This window comes from Drosophila albomicans, chromosome 2R, assembly GCF_009650485.2.
Source record: "Drosophila albomicans strain 15112-1751.03 chromosome 2R, ASM965048v2, whole genome shotgun sequence".
Lineage (NCBI taxonomy): Eukaryota > Metazoa > Arthropoda > Insecta > Diptera > Drosophilidae > Drosophila > Drosophila albomicans.
Window position 1 is genome coordinate 15704880 of NC_047631.2, and position 18911 is coordinate 15723790.

The 18911-nt window shown below is 38.7% G+C and overlaps 3 protein-coding genes and 1 long non-coding RNA gene across 8 annotated transcripts in view; 3 read left to right on the forward strand and 1 right to left on the reverse strand.

Moving 5' to 3' along the window:
- Window positions 1–18534, reverse strand: part of LOC127565818 (uncharacterized) — a 27263-nt gene extending 8729 nt beyond the window's left edge. For 2 of the 4 annotated variants that reach the window (XR_007955211.1, XR_007955212.1), the window contains exon 1: window positions 18161–18531. This is a non-coding gene — a long non-coding RNA (uncharacterized LOC127565818). Of the gene's footprint in view, window positions 1–17634; window positions 17767–17828; window positions 17965–18160 lie in introns of those variants that run through there. The other 2 variants (XR_007955210.1, XR_007955213.1) reach the window with 2 other exon arrangements.
- On the forward strand, window positions 4134–10600 carry LOC117576485 (scoloptoxin SSD552). Its single transcript, XM_034261259.2, has 4 exons — window positions 4134–4547; window positions 8492–8692; window positions 9013–9271; window positions 9339–10600. Exons 1-4 carry the CDS (start codon window positions 4460–4462, stop codon window positions 9979–9981), a joined length of 1191 nt encoding a protein of 396 aa, XP_034117150.1. The 5' UTR covers window positions 4134–4459; the 3' UTR covers window positions 9982–10600.
- Window positions 11109–12594, forward strand: LOC117576486 (uricase-like). 2 transcript variants are annotated; one of them, XM_034261261.2, is made up of 3 exons: window positions 11109–11329; window positions 11400–11949; window positions 12017–12594. In XM_034261261.2, exons 2-3 carry the CDS (start codon window positions 11460–11462, stop codon window positions 12499–12501), a joined length of 975 nt encoding a protein of 324 aa, XP_034117152.1. In that variant the 5' UTR covers window positions 11109–11329; window positions 11400–11459; the 3' UTR covers window positions 12502–12594. The 2 variants fall into 2 exon arrangements, with proteins under 2 accessions (XP_034117152.1, XP_034117151.1); XM_034261260.2 differs by having other exon boundaries at window positions 11109–11949.
- Window positions 15120–16306, forward strand: LOC117576487 (uricase-like). The gene is made up of 2 exons (XM_034261262.2): window positions 15120–15637; window positions 15700–16306. The coding sequence occupies exons 1-2, from the start codon at window positions 15154–15156 to the stop codon at window positions 16182–16184; spliced, it is 969 nt and encodes a 322-aa protein (XP_034117153.1). The 5' UTR covers window positions 15120–15153; the 3' UTR covers window positions 16185–16306.
- Window positions 18535–18911: the final 377 nt, after the last annotated feature.

An 18911-nucleotide genomic window follows, 5' to 3' on the forward strand; every position in this document is an offset into this window, starting at 1 on the left:
GGTTCTTGGTTTCTGTGCCGGCAGAAGTTCAAAAACAGCAAATCGAAGACAAACACAGTCACAGCTCTCATATCTGGCAAATCAATATGCTAACTATATATCGGTTTTGTCCGCTGTGTGAGGATGCGTGTGTTTGTGCACATGTCATGCGCGCAGATTGATCAGCATATGTTATGAATTAATTTAGCATAAGAATCAAAACGTTTCTCTAATGAAAATTGCTTTGCTTTATGGCCGTTTTATTCATTCATCGATTCAAACATGTTCGACATGGCTTATTTGACTATTTTGATATTTTGTCATTTTGTTTGTATTTTGTTTTCTTAGCGCTGAGCTCTTCTTTCCATATTTAATCTCTCTAAACACTTGGCAAGTGTGAGGCAGCCCAGTTAAATTCGATTTTTATTGCACAGGCTTGGCTATTTATAACAGCGTATTCATTTCGATTCCATATTAATATTCAATATATGTGCTCCTACCCTACATGCAGACAGTTTTGGATTCCAATTGAGATTCGGAAACAGACTCAGATTCAGATTCAGATTCAACTGTCTCAATTTGTTAATGGGAAACTCTCACGCGCTATAACAACGGCAACAACTTCATCATAAGCGCAAACTGTATGACATTTTAATTATGTTGCTGTCAAATTGTTGTTGCGATGGCGGCGGCAGCGGCAGCAGCAGCGGCTGCGACGCAGACTGAGGCAGCGACTGCGACTGTGACTGCGACGAGTTTCAATTGTAATTAATAATATTTAATAACAGTCGTTGGCATCGCTGCCGTCAAGTGCAAAGATTGAAATGTTATGGAAATGTTTTGTCATCGCATGAAATGGAGATGAGTCGCAGTCCCATTGGCTTCGCATTCGCATTGTAAACTGTGACTGACAGTTAACGTGATTACTTAAGTGACTGCTAGATTATATTTATTTGATGTACTGTATTAAACAGACAGGCCCTCTAAACATTATTTATGATTTGAGACTATAAATTAAATATTTGAAAAGTTCGGGTTTCCTTCAGCTTTTGGGTATCTCCCAAATTGAGTATTCTCAAGTATGTGAGTCAGTCAACTACACGCTAAAGTTTTTTATTAACACTTTGTGGATGCTGTGCTGCTCATCTCTGAAATGAAAACAAGCAGCTTAAGTGGGTGGGTCAGCTGTGTGCATTTGTTGGAAGATTGATGGCGCCGGAAGCGCATTGGCAGCGAAGCAGCGAGGATGCGATGTCGCTTTGAGTGACACTGATGTGGCCACTTGCAGTGCCCACGCCCGGCAAACGACCAACACCCTCGCCTATAGATCAACTGGCAGTGCAATGCAATCATTGATAAATGACAATATTATAGTTCCGCAAACCGAAGTGCGCAAATATTTTGCACTTATGAACTGTCTGATTAGAGAAATTATCAGCGGGCGACCCTGATGCTTAGTTATTGTAACATCAAATGGAAATGTTGTGTTCTTCTTGACCTTAAAGATACTTATAAATAAAGTATTTCAGTACGAATGAAAACTGGGGCTTGACTGGGTTTGAAAACTGAGTCAGTTAGCAGGAATTGTTTGTAAAATATGTTTCACTGAAACTGGGTCGGATGAGTCATTTGACATTATGCAGACAATTTCCGTAACTTTCAGAAACATCGATTATAAATGGATGTGGAATATGAGTATCTTGACAGGATTGTGTTGTAAACAAGTTTTTGCAGTGTTGCTTCCGTTACTTAAGACACATGTAGCAACTAAACAGAACAAACGAATATGCGAATGAATGAATGAATGCCGGAGTGTTGAGTGAATATTGGTGGGTGGCAACTGAATACGACATGAACAGCAACAGCACGCGTAGCTCAACAAAGACATTAAATTGAGTCATAAAACAGAACAAAGCAAACAACAAAAGCAACAGCAACAGTAACGATAACAGGCAGATGCTGAGTTGAATGAGGTGCTGTTATTTTATTTTGTTTTCTTGGTTTTTTGCTTGCTTAACATGCGAAAAAATGTACGCACTCTACACACTCAGATACTCAGTTGCAGATACGGACGCAACTATAGATACAAATGTAGCCGCAGATAGTGAAGACACAGACACAAATGCAAAAAAAACACTCAGAATCGAATGGCATCGAATGATGTCTTGGGGTGGGAGCGGTAATGTTGACGGCGGTCACATACACAACATAGCGCTTGGTCAGTTGAGACCGGACAGGCGCCGGCAACGAAGGCCAATAATGTTTGTTTAAATTTCAGTTTGCGATTGTGTGAGTGTCGAACACATATTGCTTAAGCGCAAATAAAACGTAATGAAGTGGATGGTTAAGTAGGAAATGTAAACTAGCATTCAAAAACAACAAGAAGCAACAGCCAAAACAACTTGCAAAAATAAAAACAGCGAAAAATCCAACGAACGAACGAACAGCAACAACAACACCGACAACTAAATGTACTAAACTCATCGTACAATATGTTGTGTGTGCGATGTGAGGCAAAAGAACAGTCAACGCTCATACATATGTTCATTTCATATTTTTGTAAAGCATAATTTTTAATATTTATGTAGTTTTTATGAAATAAAATAAATCAGCAGTGCAGCTGAGACGTCATTGGGTGCAACTCCAGCTCCATCTCCGTCTACAATGCGTTGCCCCTTGACTTGAGGGTCTCTCGCTCTGCTGATCACAATCCAAACGTCATGTGTGGCATTCGCGTTGTAAGGACTCTCAGTCAAACCAGTTGCTTGTTGCCAGTGGCCAAGAAGATCTGCCTCTGGGTCTGGGTCTGAGCCTGAGTGTGAGTCTGGGTTTGGGTATCGCTCTGTATTTTGTGCTCTGGAAGCGCATTGCCGGCGCAATCGTTTGTACTTGTTAATGGCTTTGTACGCGTAATTATTTTGGCAAGAAGCCGTGTCGCGTTCGCGTCCCGATCACAGCCCGGTGCGAAAATAAGCAAAGCGGAAACGCGAACCTGGTCCAATTTTACGAGTACTCGTATCTGTATTTTGTACCAACGAATATGTGTACCGCTTGTTGTAGTACAACTCACTATATAGCCTGTGGCCACTTTATCTGCTGCCTCGCTGGTGAAAGGCTCAATTGGGATTTGTTCTGGCGCGTTCAAGTTTTCATTATTCATTATTCGTTTTTTTGTCGTTTTTTTTTTGTTTTATATTTAATTGGGTGTTTTTATTGGCTTTTAATGATACGCGAAATGATCGAAGCTCCTGGCCGCAGGCCATACGCATACGCTGTGCCCCTTTAAGTTTTCTCAGCGCTACCCAATGCCACGCCCCATATCCAGGCAGACTCAAGTGATTGTTGCCCAATCTAGGCAGCTGCAGTGTCTTGATCAATATGAAGTTCAATCAATGTCTTTGCCTTGCAATTATCAAAGAACACAATCATTTCCAGCCCGCGGGCAGCAGCAGCAGGAACAGCAACAGCGACAGCATCATAATATTATAATATACTCGTATGCAGTTTCATTAATTAATTTAATTTATTTTATAACACAATGGAGATTTTAAAATTAATTTGGCAAACTAGCTTTCACTAGCTGTAAAATTGTTAAACTGCCATCTCAAGCTGGCAACATTACTTAGCAACATTTTATGTTAACAGAATGTTGCGGAATTTAACATAAACCAAATGTTATGCTCATTTCTCGACGACAGCTTACACATATCTGAACTCTATGCCAAGTAAAAGATTAATGAGGAGGGTTCATATACATAATCTCAGACAATTGACTTGTCAATGATTTTGGCGTTAACAAAAAATATTCGAGAGGAGTGGTAAAAGTACTGACTAACGTAACGCTTCAGCAGAATTTTGCCAGCCAGCTGATTGCCGGCTCTGCGAACTGCGAGCTGCGTGCTCACCAACTCACCTGCTCACCTGCTCGCTCTCACCTGAGTGCCGGCGACAGGTTGATCAGCAGCTTCTTTGCGGCGACTGTGTGGCTCTGTTATCGGCTACTGCCGCTGCTGTCGCTGCCGCTGCCACCGTCTCTGCCACTGCCACTGCCGCGGCTGTTGGCGTTGGTATTGGTATTGGTGGCGATGTTGCTGCTGGTTCTCGTATATAAGCGAACGCGTCGACCAGCGTCCAATCAAACAGACGACGCCTTCAAGTCTAGCTGCACGCACGAGAGTGGAGTTGGAGTCGTCGGCAAATTTCGTGGCGTTTTTTTCGGTTTTTGGACATTATTTTTGAAAGCCTCTTCCGCAACCCTCAAAACTGGTGATTCGCTTTAAGCCATCTTAAATTGTGGCAAACAAAATTTCAATTCTATTTAAATTACATCAAAAAGTGTCTGAATTAAAATATAAAGCTGTCGTTTATGAAAAGCTTATATTTCAACAAATAATAAGTGTTTAACAAAGTGAAAAGTTTAACACAAAAGTGATAACAAAAAATTATTATTTGCTAACAAAAATTAAATATAATAAACAACATGATGATGCAGCAAAGTGTATTACTTCCTCTGGCCATCATGCTCATCTCCTGTGGAGTGGCATTCGCATGCCATGGAAAACTAATCGGTAAGTCCCTCGAAATGCACTCAGCACTCACTTGACCAGCCCCAATTTGAGCTCATTTCCAACGCGATCATCAATTTGTATTCCAAATGGAAGATTTGGGGCATTAAAAAAAATAAAATAAAATATACACTGCCTACATGGCATGCATAAATAGTTCGCCACCAATTAAAGCATTTTATTTTGCAATTTGGCTGATTCTTCTTTTTGTAGGTTTTGCATTTGTTTTCGGTTAATTTCAGACACGTTTTTGTCATTTGTTTTATGAATGAAATGAAATAAAGTGCGCGATGTTTATGACTTATTCGTCTGTAGAATTTTAGCAAATATTTGCCTATACAATGTTTTGTTTAGTTAGTGTTTAGCGAAAGTCACAGCAAAATGCTTATGAGCACCACACACGGCGTCTGTAACTGCGAGGTGAGCTCGAGAACTATGCCAAAAATATATACAAATTCAAATTCAACGTATTCCTGCTTAGCAACTTGGCATATTAACTGACTTCAAAGCAGCGCATTACATAAATTGTATAATTAATTATTAAGAGGGAAGCAGCGAACTAAAGATTCACGAAAACCGGTTCAGATTTCCAGTTTATATAATATTTTAAATATAACGAAAACTAAATATGTATACTATATATAAGCACCCGTTTTCGGTCAAACGACAAGCTTCCAGGTAATCTAAGGCCAATCAACTCAAAAAAATAAAAACAAAAACGAGCCTTTCGCAATCAAATATTTGATATAATAATATCATTACCAATTTGCCAAGCATTTAATTAACAAAACAAGTGTATTACAATTAAAAATCACAACAAAACAAGTGTGAAATATTCACTAAATGCTTATAGGGGCTCATTGAACTGACCTCACTGCGAAGGTAAGATCTTAATCCAATAAATGTACAATAATTGGAATCAAATAAATTGGAGGCGATAGATCACAGATCGCAAAACGCTTGAAAAATTATAATAGCATTTAATTTGATAGCTTTGAGGCTATCGCGGGGCGTGTGCCCCGCTAAGTGGATCAACGAAATGGCCAAAACGATTGCTAAGCAATTTTTTAACGCTTTTTGTGTTCTGCACACGTTGGCGCCGAATTTTGTTTTTTCTAACTGACGCAAAATTCCTGTTGTTTTGCTTAAATTGGTAATAATAAAAAGAGTTTTATAGTGCGCGTGTGCGTTTTGATTAATGATTGATATATATATAAAATCCCATGTGAGTGTGTTGGGCGAATAATTTTTTAAAGCAATTTCAAACAATGGCACACACGAGCAGCATAATTCCGCGAAATCGATTTCAATAATAATGGCAAATATAAAGTAGAAGTTTTGCTGACAACATCATACTCAAAGAGCGGGACCCCCATTAGTAATATTTAGCTAGCTACTGGCCGAATATCAGTTTGTGGTCGAATCGTTTTGCTGCGGCATCAATCAAAAGCTTGCCGTGCTAATAATGTAATTAAATATGTAGATGCGCAGGCAACACAACAGCAACAACAACTACTTGAACAACGAACAACACTGGGTGATAATCAGTAAATGATAAATGAAACAAAACATGCTGCGGCCAACATAAAGCATAACTATGAGAATTAACTCGAGCTAAGTGCGTCAGACGGTCTTCTTTTTATGTTCACTCTTTCTGCTTTGTATTTTTTTTGTTTTACTTTTGCTCGCAGACGCTACGTGTTGCAGGTTATAACTTGTAGCAACTTCCCGTTGCAGCTCTCGCATTGATTCAAGGTGAAGTCAACGCCTGGCTCGAGCTGCAGTTAAGCACTTGTTAACATATTGTTGGCATTTGGCTGCACTCAGTCTGGTCGATCGCTCAGAAGCCAGTAGAAGACAGTATTGCAGGTTGATGTCGCAGCCATTGTGGTGCAAGTTTGTTGCTTAAGTCTTTCGTTTTGTATGTCGAACGCAGAGTGCAAAAGTTGTTGGAAGCTGTTGACGTTGCGTTGTCAACATTATCTTGATCGCCAACATTTGATCACTTCGGCTTTTATTGGCTGAGCTCCGACACAGCTCTGCTAAGAATATGTAAATCGGCCGTGTTGCGGAAACTGATCGACAGCTTTATGCGCAATTTGTCAGAGAAGGTAGTTCGCAAATTTGCATAGCGCCCCCCAATGCAGTGTGTGATTGATGCATATTGACTTAAACAAACTGATAGCCTTACGGCTAGCAGGCTGGCAGTCAGGCAGGCGCATGAGATGTCCGGTGCGTTGATTTACCTACCGGTTTGCCTCAATGCTGCAAACCGATATTTATGTAAATGTACTCGCATGTATATACATATGTGCGACGAGTAGCATAACACTAACACGTCTTTAATTTGACAGCTGCGGTTGAGTTTAAAGCTCGACGGGTTCTGCAAAAGCCGCTCGCTACTCGCTGCTCACTGCTATTTTTAGTCACCGCACTAACCTTGACAAAACACACTCACTAAGTTTTTTAAGCCGCAGCAAACACGATCGGTCGGTGCTATTTCGGCAGCCCGATCTATTGACATCTAGACCCATATTTGTGCGAACACCATTAAAGCGTAGCTGTAAATTTATTTACTTTTTACTCGTTCACTGATCGCGTCAAGTTGTCTGACTGCGTTGACGTCGATTGGTACTCTGCTTCTCTCGATTTCTGTTCCGCAGTCTACGTCGATGCACTTGACCGGCAGAAGCAATGCCATGGCCGAAGCTGGCGTAGACAGTGAAAAGTCCAGAAACGACGACCGCACCCGATTTAAATGCTCTCACGTCTTTGCAGTGCAATCAGCGCCCATCGGTTCAGCTATTATTATAATTATTAAAAATTATTAAGCGCGCGTAATTATTTAAATGAAATGCGGCAGCATAAAGCCGCCACGCCCAGCCAGTGCAGAGCACAACAGAGGTCTGTGCAAGGACCAACGTCACAATGTGGCAGATTCATGATTTTCCCAACTGCCTTTTCATATATTTTACGAAGCTCACGTACACTGGCCGATGGATCGACTAATTAACACCCTGCGGCAGATTCGTATACTGTTTTATATGCCCCGTGATAAGTTAACAATTGTGCGATTCGATAATAAATTAAAGATTAACCGAAAACATGAACTACTCGTGCACGCAACAGGCCGAAGAGCTATCGACAGTGTTGCTTGCTTTTTAGTGTTGTGGCCAAACCTATTTATCTCACTAAGTTGTTGCTGACACACTTCACACTTCACGGCAAAAGTCATGAGTCAGTGTCAGGCGCCGATACCAAAAATAACAAAAATAATCAAAAACCGAAAAAAACTCTCAACAATAAAAAACAAAGAATTAGCTAATGGACAAATGTTGGTTTTTAATTGACGCCTTTGAGCAGCACGCGCCGCTTTGAATTTGAATGTTTATTGATTTCTTACTTTTATTTCTGTTTTCAAATTATTTTTTGTATTTCTATTCTTTTTTTTCTGCTTTTGTTTTCACCTTAATTCGTGTTCTATTTGGCCAAACCGGTTGACATTTAAGTGAAGAAAGTAAAGTAAATTATAAAGCTATATTTTCAGACTAGTATTTGCAATGCTTTATATAAGTAAAATGTAATATATGCCTACACGTGCACTTATATAAAAGCTTCAAAAACAAAAACTAAAAATGTTAATTTTGATAATTCGTTAAAATCCACTAAAATTTCTTTAAATATAAATCAAGCAGACTTGAATGAAATTTCGACAAACTTTAAAACACACAAAAACCGGCTTTGTTTTTGAGAGTTTGAAGCCCCGCCAGAAAGCATCATTAAGCTTAGTCGACACACAAGACACGCATAAAAAACCGCAAAAAAAAAACTTAATATTTTAAGCATTTCGATTTTGTTACAGCCAAAAATAGAAATGATAGCATGTCCCCAAATCTCATCTACATATTCTAATATATTTTATGCTAATTTCGACCTAATCATTTCAGCATCGGGCATCAGTACGGAGGAGAGATCAATCATCTTGCAGGAACACAATCGCCTGAGGCAACTTGTGGCCACCGGACGCTATCCGGGCCAACCGGGTGCCGAGAATATGCGCGAAATCATCTGGGATGACGAGCTGGCTGCCCGTGCCCAGCAATGGGCCGACAATTGTCAGTTCCGACACGATCCGCATCGCACAATAAGTAAGTTACTATATATATAAGTAGTTTCATTATCTTTTGGTGAAGATTATGCATGAACTTCCTGGCTTAAGACTCCCCACATAGCGCATGATATGCCGACAAATACGACTCCCGGCACTTTGGGCTGAGGTTTGCATGTGTTAGTTTAAGTTATTGGTAACGTACTCCCCTTCCTTCATTATCCTTCATTCTTTTCACAATGCTATAAAACACTAATACTAACCAACTTGCCTCCCCACAACACATTTATATAAGAATCTTTTATATACACACCTTTTTCCCTGACAAAGTATACTCATCTTTTGACTATCCTTAACTAGATCGCTTTACCATGGGTCAAAATCTGGCCATTATTTGGAGCACTGCACCGTTGGATGCCGATGATGGTGATTTTCCCTCTCGCATTCAAAACTGGTTCAACGAGGTGCAAAAGTATTCATTCGGCGACGCCTGGTCACCCAAGACTGGTCACTACTCGCAGCTCGTTTGGGGTGAGACGAGTCTGGTCGGTTGCGGCTTTGCCGAGTACAAAGATAACATCAAATACAACAAGCTCTACGTGTGCAACTATGGACCTGGGTAAGCACACACACACTGATTCCACGTTGCTAACGAAATAAACTAACGTGTTTTGTTGCTATTACAGTGGCAACGTTGTCGGTTATAATCCCTACGAGGTTGGAAAACCATCGTGCTCCACCTATGGCATGAAACCATCGTCCAGGTATCAGGGACTCTGCGCTGCACCCGGTGCATCTCCAGCAGTGGCAAATAGCGTCTATGGCGGCAATACTTTTGAAACGTATGAGTACAGCTACAACTCAGCTACAACGCTTAATAGCAACAGCAACCAGAACAATAACAACAACAAGCCGACTAACAACATTAACAAGAGCAACATCAACAACAACCGCAACTACAATAATCCCAACACCCAATTTGCATACTCCTCCCCCAAATTCCCTACACAGGCAGCGGCACCATCAGCATCAGCGACGTCGTCCGGTGGCAGCTCCTTTGGCACTAAGACACGTGGCGGTAGCCAGGCCTATACAACGGAGATTAGTCAACAGCATTCCGGCAAGTACAAGCACAAGCTTGAGGCATATCGGCCCAGTGCTGCAGAATTTGAGAAGTCCGTACAGAAGCATACAATACTACGCACCTATATAGAGCAGAATCCGAATGAGCAGCCAGCGGTAGTGCCGGAGCAGCAAGCAGCCGGACCGGAAGCGTCCAGCACCCCGAAACCGAGTCGTGGCTGGAGCCTATTGTCTTGGCGCGGCTAAGAACGTCCCCCACACATTATGTCATGCCCCATTTTGCCGCAGAATGTATTAGCTCACCCAAGCCCAGTAATAACTACTATGTAGTATCATTAGAACCATCTTCGATTCTGAGTTTCAAACTACCATCTAACATATACTTCTTGTACGTATTCGTATACCTCCCTGGTACCTCATGCAAAGACCAGACAACATATCTATCTCTCTAGCGCATACTCGTATATAGCGAATAATAAATAGCCTTTTATTTAAAACATTCAAACATATTGAAATTGCCATATGAAGTACATTACATACCATCTTAGTGCTACGATACTTGCTTATTTTGGAATTTTATATTTAAAATTATTTATATTGTATTATTGAAACCATCAAATGGAACATTAATTGCTATATATTTTAGCTACTTTTTCGCATGATTCACACTGCCACTCAGCTCGAATCATTAGAATATGCATCATCTCAAATCAAATCACTTCCGAATATTTGTATCAAATGTTTGTACCAAAAAATTACAAATCTAAATTTCCATTAATAAGCGCCTAACATCAACTACTTATTGTGTTATAGTATTGTGTTCAAAATAAATAAAACAGCAAGATGATATATTATATGAAAACACTGAAAAGTCTTTTAATATCACTTTGCTTATTGCGGGACTTCAACATGCTAGTATGAAGATCGCACTTCAACTGACAATAAATTGGCAAAAAAGCTTTTGAGTTGAGTGCTAAATAATAAACATCGTGAAGCAAAGACATAGCCTCACTCATATATATGTACTTAGGGATAATAGTGGGTTTTATTTATGAATCCAGCTTTCTTAAACTGTAGATAGACGGTAGAAAACTTTAATAAGTGAATGCAGCTGAAGAACTTATGGAATTAAATATTCGCTGATTGTTTAATTGCGTCGCTTTGAAAGCTTTGAACTAGTAAGTGCTTAATAATAAACATAGTGAAGAGTGTCACATTCAAACATAACTACATATATCCAGGTGTGCGAACAGTAGGATCACAATGGGCTTTAAGTGTTAATCTACATCTTTCGGATAGACATTAAGTAAACTTTCGCCTATGATAAAATATTATCTCTTTGCCTTCATTTAAATGTCAAAAGAATTCTATTTTGGAAGTAAGACCTAAAATATGATAAGAAATTAAATTATAAAATGTTCTTATCGAAGATTTCATACTCTTCCCATTTGGTTAAAAAAATCAGTGTTATCAAAGTTGCTTTTAATAACATCATCAAAGTATAATACCCTCAACAAGAGTATTTTTGTTATTTTTTCTGCAAGTATGATAAGCGTACGCCAAAATAACTGAAGAATGGTTATCTATACAGATGGTATTAAAAGAAAGTGTAACTACCACATGGTCAATATAATAATCTTTTGATATTTATCACGCATATGAAGCATAAAAGCGCTTGGTCTGAGATGTTTTGGCTGTAGTCATTCGAAAAATCTGAATTCAGTATGATCGCTGCACCTTTACGCTCGCCAACTTCGCCGACGGAAGACAAGAAGCTCCCTTATAACCTCACTGGCAAGGGATACGGCAAGGATGGCGTTAAGCTGTTCCATGTAACTCGCGATGGGGCTTATCATAGCGTGCAGGAGTTTGACATTAAAGTGCATATTAAACTTAGTGGCAATAAGGAGTACACTGAGGGTGAGAACTCAGAAATTGTTGACAGCGATGCCCTGAGAAATATTATATGTGTGCTTGGAAAGAAACAAGGCATTGAAGGTCCCGAAAAGTTTGCTTTGCTGGTCGCCAGGAAAGCACTTGAGCAATACGCACACATTGTCGAAGTCTCATTGAACGTTGAAACTTACCCTTGGCGACGCATTAGCCAAGATAAAACCAAACCAGATGGATCTACAACCAATTATCAACACAATCATGCATTCATGTTCACCTCAACTGCGCAGCGTTACTGCGAAGTAATTGTGAGACGTCAAGGTAAGATAATGCCTTAAAAATCTGCGATGCTAAGGATTCATAGGGAAATTATATTTTCAATTTTTAGATGCAAAACCAACTGTAATAAGTGGATTCAAAGGTCTGCGCCTTTTGAAGACCACCAAATCAACGTTTCTGCATTTTATTGAGGATGAATATACCACAACTCCCCAACTTCATGATCGTATGTTGTCCACCATTGCGGAAGGTGCTTGGGAGTACTCTGATTTTGAGAATGTTGACTTCACAAAGGACTGGGAGTCTGTGACAGATACTGTGGTTAAGACTTTTGGTGGCGATCCCATTGATGGCACCGTATCAACCTCAACACAACGAACCTCTTATCTCTCAATTAAGCAGGTTCTTGATGATCTGCCCCATGTTGCAGTTATGTCTCTAACTCTGCCAAATAGGCACTACGTTCATTTCGATATGAAGCCGTTCCAGAAATTGGTGCCTGGAGAAAATAACGAAATTTTCATCCCTCTCGACAAGCCATATGGCATCGTTTACACTCAGTTGTCACGTAAGGATCTTAAAAGTCATTATTGATGAGTGTATAAAATGTTAATAAAATCTTTTATAAAAATATAAAATATTAGTATAAAGTCTGGCAATAAAAAGCAAAGACATTTGCATATTCAATTTAAAGATTTCATCAATACTTCAAACACTTGAATTGACCCTTTCCAAACTTTAAGCGTATATGAGGAAAGCTTAATTTTTCATGGTGTAAACTTTGAACTGTTAGCCTTAAGAGAGCAATACTCTGTTCATTTGTACTGCGCATGAGTGAGAGTTAGTATTTAAGCACTTGGTCTGGGCGTCTGCTGAATACCTGCTGAATATTCTGGAGAGCAACTGAGAGAGTGAAACTGATAACAGCTTCAGAGACAGTTGGAAATATGCTTTATATTCAGTAAACGCAATAATGAAGTTACGTTCCGAGAGCAATTAATGCGGATGTATACTCGAAATACGATAATAATAACGACACTCAAACAAATACACTGCACAATAGTGCGCAAGATGTTTATATAGTACGAGTATGCAGCATAATGGTTAATGGAATTAGTCAATTGACTATATTGCTGAATTAATCTTATGGCCACAAGTAAAGGACACCTTGAACACCTTGCACCTGTTCAAGGTCGTTGAGCTATGCAAGTAGAGTTAAATGCGCGAAAGCAAGGAAAATGATGTCAGTGACTAACAACTTCCTTTGAGAGTGGCATATATACTTAGGAAGCTTAAACTGAGCTCACTTTCAGTTTCCCTTTACAATGGAATCTTTATGAATCGTACTCAAAAGGGCAATTCGTGCAGTGATTGGACCCACACCTTATCTAAATACTTTTTGCCAGCATTGTTCTTGTTATAATTGTGCAGTTTATCTGCTTGTAAGCTGTCCCCGTTGTAACAGTCCTATGACATTCTTACATATCGCATTCATAAATGGCTATAAATTTTGGTTACATCCACAAACAGAGTCTCACACAATGGGTGTCAATTTCATGTTTGACACGAAATTAAGATAGCAGAGCAATTCTGTCAACTGCTGTATCGGTATCATACAATCACATGACAGCTATAAAACATATAAAGGGGTAAGTCATGCCATAATGTTTTATAATGTTGTTGTATTTACCCAAACAACTCACATATACACACGCACACACACACACACACACACTCACAAAGTAAACTCATGCCAGAGCAGAGTGGACCAAGACCGAACATTGGTGGGCAGAATGTAACTTTCGTAGACCACACTGAACGCACTTCATCATCTTGAGCACTCACAGAGGCTGGCAGCGTGAAATTAACTGCCAGAGTCCTTCTTGGCAGGACAACTTTTATTTATACATCGCCATGGTCATACATTAAATTATGACGCGCACTGCAGCCCGACAAAGTGTCGTTTACTGTCACACCAAGATGTTGAGGCCGAGGCTGATGCTGATTCTGATTCTTATTCTTATTTGGACACAGCTCCATCCGTGTCAATTCACTCGCTGCGCTGCGCAGTCATGGGAAAATGTGAAATCCTTTCCTTTCTTTTAATACAAATGTCAATTTGCTGCAGCTGTCACTGGAGAGTTGCAATATTTGAGCTTATGCGTGAATGACTCCAGATTACTCCACAGAAAGAAAAATAAAATTAAATGGCCCTGTTTAATTAAGCGTCTTCAAATATTATATGTCTTAAGTTGGCAAGTTGACTCGCACGAAATCCCATCCACAAAGGATTGTTAATCCTTTGGCTTCCATTAACGGGAACTTATAAATAGCAACGAATTAATTAAATTTCTTTTAATTGAAAATATAAGGGATTATACTATTCTATCTCTTTTGAAATTCGCAATGACTATTGTCAGCATTGTCTTAAAAAAAAAAAATAAATGATTAAAAACGTTATTTGCAATGATACTTTGCTTACAATTAACGATATTTAAATTAATATATGATTTAAAGAATATTAATACATCTTATTTGCTAGCAAAGTGTTGCATAAATTTAGGAGGCTTTGTTAAAAATATTGCGTACTTTTTGGCTGTACAGTTAACAACTAAATGATAAAGAATATCTTATCGTAAAGATTGTGAATTGCATCATTTTCTTGGAAGGAAGAATTACTTTTAACAGTTTTTGTTTACGTACTGTAAGCGAAACAGTTAATCCATACATTAAATCTGATGATGCAAAGTATTAATCAAATTAATTCTAGATCACCGAGTGTGGCGTTGTCTTGTACTAAAAGACTTCTTTAAAAATTAAACTAACTTTAAATAAACTACGTCTTAAGATGTCTTAAGTTAGCGAACCTTAGCACTGACTATCTAAATTATGTTATTCTAAAATGTCTATGAAAGTGGATCACTCTTGTACTCATCTGCAAGATACCACGAGTGTTAACTAATTAACAAGATGCCAAATGACGGTATTAGATGTGTCTATTTTGTTTTTATTTACCCTGGTTCATACGCAATAAACCAAAGCTACAATAACTACGGAATGATTATCTTAAGAGATTGCATTCGTAGAAAGTTGTGTCACCTCAAGGTCGAAAGAATAATAATTGGCGTGTACGACGCTTTTAGGGGCGTAACTCAGATTATCACAATAGTAGAGAGTGCAAAATAATCCATAAAAGCAGTTGGTTAGTTCGCTTTGCAATAGTCATCGAGTAATATCCAAATCAGAATGTTTGCAACACCTCTGCGTCAGCCTGCGAGCAGACAAGTGCAATCCTCGCCAGCTTCTCAATTTTACGAGATCACCGATAAAGGCTATGGCAAGGATGCAGTTAAGCTGATGCACGTCAGCCGTAAGGGTGCTGTGCATTCCATCCAAGAGTGCGAAGTGGGCACCCATCTCAAACTCTACACCAACAAGGACTTTCTTCAGGGTGACAACATTGATATTGTAGCCACCGATTCGCAGAAGAACACAGTCTATTTGTTGGCTAAGAAATATGGTTTTGAAAGTCCTGAGAAGTTTGCCCTAATCCTTGCAAAGCATTTTCTGAACAAATATTCGCATGTCGAGGAAGCGCATGTACATATTGAAGCCTATCCATGGAAACGAATTCGCGAGGAGTATGGCGATAGTTATCTGCTACATAACCACGCCTTTCTTTTTACGCCCACTGCGACGCATTTCTGCGACGTAATTGTGAAACGTCATGGTAAGTAAATGACAATAGAGATGTAATTCGTGAACACTGGCTAAGTTATTCCATGTTTTTAGATCCCAAGCAAACTGTTATCAGTGGAATCAAAGGCCTACGTGTTCTGAAAACAACTCAATCGTCGTTTGTCAATTTCGTAGACGACGAATATCGCACTCTGGCCGATCAACATGATCGAATCTTCAGCACTGTTGTGGAATGCAATTGGGAGTATTCAGATATTGAGAATCTCAATTTCATCAATGCCTGGGAGTCCGTCAAAGACATTGTGCTTAAAAACTTTGCCGGAGATCCAAAAGTGGGCATCCCCTCGCCCTCAGTGCAACACACTCTCTACCTCACTGAGAAACAGGTTTTGGACACTCTGCCTCAAGTGGCAGTTATCTCCATGTGTTTGCCTAATAAGCACTACTTTAATTTCGATACAAAACCATTCCAACAGTTAGTTCCCGGCGATAATGATGAGGTGTTCATTCCTACCGATAAACCACATGGCACAATCTATGCCAAGCTATCGCGCAAGGATCTGAAAAGTCATCTTTAAGTAGACCAACAAATTTTAGTTTCTTTTTAAAATTTTAAATAACTTTTTATGCAATATATGTATATAACAAAATTTAGAACAAACTATAAATGATTTAATACATCCATCAATGATGTTTTTTAAAAACGTTTTCAAATGTTGATCTTTGCTTTATTGGTAAATGCAATCGACTTCGTTTCAAATTTTATTTTGCTTTCCTGTGCACATTTATGTGTGGCCTCTGGTCTATTTGGCAATTATTCTAGATGTGGATGCGATGTACTCAGGGAAATCATAAACGCCTCCCAATCAACATATTCGCAATGCAAAACGAATGAATAAAACGAATAAAAAGCATGGAAATGAAACAATATAAATATATTTTTTTATATCTGCCCACATATAGTATGTACATATATGCGTGAATACTTGTGCAGAGATAAAGAAAAAGTATATATTGAAAAAGTTTTTCAATTTCAGTGAAGCTTTTATTTTGCATGCAAAGATATCGCACAGACACCCCGAGAACTCTCGGCCCCGAAATTCTCCGCCCTCCACAGAATAGCAGTCAATGCATGCAGCAACCAAAACTATTTTGTTCCTAAAGAGAGAAATCCTCACACACACAAAATTAGAAAAACGAAGCCCGACAACAGAACGCAAATTGTAAGCAATAAGCGAAAATGAAATGAAAAATCATGAATGGCCACAAGCGACGCGTCGAGGAGAAAACGAGATAAGGGGGAGGGATTGAGGAGGAATTGGAAGCGGGTTACCAGTGAAATCAAACCAGAAAAGCATTTGCGAATATTATTGGTGCGATAGCTTGGGCTGCGAATGCAACCAGAACCAAAGTTATGCATGCTCTGTGCTGTTGGCCGTGAAATGGAAAGCGAAGGGCAACATAAGCTGAAAATTACCAAAACCAAGCGCAGTTCAACTATAGAATAACCACGCAAATCTCCCTTCCCTGCTCCTCTGCATAGAAATCGAAATAACCAGAGAGAGTTGAGCAGGCGAAGCGTGTTATGGAGTTTTTCAGTTAACTCTTTTGTATTTATTTACAACGCTTTTTGGTGTTTCGTTGAAGTTCTATATATCTAGTATAGAGGGGTCCCTGCATTCTGCAATCTATTTTCACTTTTAAAATGCTGATATTCAACAGAATTTAAATTTCAATGAAAAATGTAATTTGTCTATTTACACTATGATAATATTAGTCATTGTAATTCCTGAAATATAAACAGAAACAGAATTACTAAAGTGTGAAATAAAGCAATTGCCGTCAAAATGCAAACAATTAAGTCTACTTTATCTGCGTCAGATAAACTACGTTGGCATGATGACGAAATGATAGACATAAAATCAAATCCTGAGACAACCCTATCTTTATGATGAGTACTAAATTAATTAACTTCCATAATGCCGCTTATATTTCTATAAAATTTAATGAGATGGCAAACACAAGCAGTCGTCTTCCGTTTCAAGTTTATTTGGCATATTAGCCTTTTAACATAGATGCGTTTTCAGTAAAATTCATATTTATGACAAACAGTAGCATATTTTCGTCAACATTTGCTATTATTTCCTTTAGTCTCGAGACCTAAAATGCTTGCAAGTTGTATAAATGCTATGTCTATTAGATTTAATCTTAGGTAAACGTACCATTTTATTTAGTTATACTCCACAATAAAGCCAGTGTGGTTTATAAGGGTTAAAATCCACCGAGCTACCGAAAATCATATAAAAATGCAAATTCAAAACACACATATTTCAATCTTGCGTATAATCAGACATAAAACTAAAGTGAAAAGCCAAAGAAAATAAGAACTCAAAAAAAAATAACTTCACCAGTCAAAAAATTGCAAAATAATCTAAAGGTTTCCAAGGGAAACTGGTAAACGAATGGGCGACCACCTGACCCTCCAACCCAGGACAAGTTGATTGTGCAAAATGTTTTGAAGGTCTGTTTTCAATGTGAAATTCATCATACTTACATAATTTTTGGTCAGGAAGTGTTGGCCAATCAGTAAGCCAATCAACACTATTATTGTGTCTAATGAAAGCTCAACCACAGAGATTGTATCTATGTATAAGTTGGTCGGCTGTTGTATCTTCTCCATGGGTTCCATCACATCCATTCACAATCCATCATCAACAATCCCAGCACGTAAACGTATTTGTCGGTGTTAATCAGTGGGAAGAGAATTTTCGTATGAGCACTGGACACAATTTAGAATCAAACATTTAAAAAACGAATGCGACACAAGTTTATGTTATACGTTGCTCAATAATATTTTCAAGAAATGTCGAAAACAATTTAATTATACTAGTGTCTAAGGCTACATTGTTTTGCTTTTAGTCAGGCACATTCACAAATTTGTACATTCACCTTAAAATATACAGTCAATATTTATCTTGCGGGTTGTGTGGATTGAATAAGTAATTCTAAATAGAATATTTGCTATCTCTACGAATTTTCACACATGAGTTTATTGATGGTAATAAGGCGACAAATTTGTTAAATATAAACTTAGTCACAACTTATTGACTCGCCTATTCCAAGTCATTAGACAACGGCATTACTGTTAGGAATTCTCCTAATTACTAACTGTGGTATATGGCCGAAATACTTCGCCAGTTGTGTTTATCTGAATATTACTCTTAATTATGTGGCGTATATTTGTAATGCTCTTGCTTGTTGCTCGCCTCCAGCCAGTTGTAATTCCAATGCAATTATTGCAAATA

What these genes read in the sequence shown, in the direction of transcription:
- LOC117576487 (XM_034261262.2), top strand. Translation starts at nt 15,154, where the DNA reads ATGTTTGCAACACCTCTGCGTCAGCCTGCGAGCAGACAAGTGCAATCC. An exon ending in CGTAATTGTGAAACGTCATG is followed by an intron (nt 15,638 to 15,699) that starts GTAAGTAAATGA and finishes CCATGTTTTTAG; the next exon opens with ATCCCAAGCAAACTGTTATC.
- LOC117576485 (XM_034261259.2), top strand. Translation starts at nt 4,460, where the DNA reads ATGATGATGCAGCAAAGTGTATTACTTCCTCTGGCCATCATGCTCATC. An exon ending in CGATCCGCATCGCACAATAA is followed by an intron (nt 8,693 to 9,012) that starts GTAAGTTACTAT and finishes ATCCTTAACTAG; the next exon opens with ATCGCTTTACCATGGGTCAA. An exon ending in GTGTGCAACTATGGACCTGG is followed by an intron (nt 9,272 to 9,338) that starts GTAAGCACACAC and finishes TTGCTATTACAG; the next exon opens with TGGCAACGTTGTCGGTTATA.
- LOC117576486 (XM_034261260.2), top strand. Translation starts at nt 11,460, where the DNA reads ATGATCGCTGCACCTTTACGCTCGCCAACTTCGCCGACGGAAGACAAG. An exon ending in AGTAATTGTGAGACGTCAAG is followed by an intron (nt 11,950 to 12,016) that starts GTAAGATAATGC and finishes TTCAATTTTTAG; the next exon opens with ATGCAAAACCAACTGTAATA.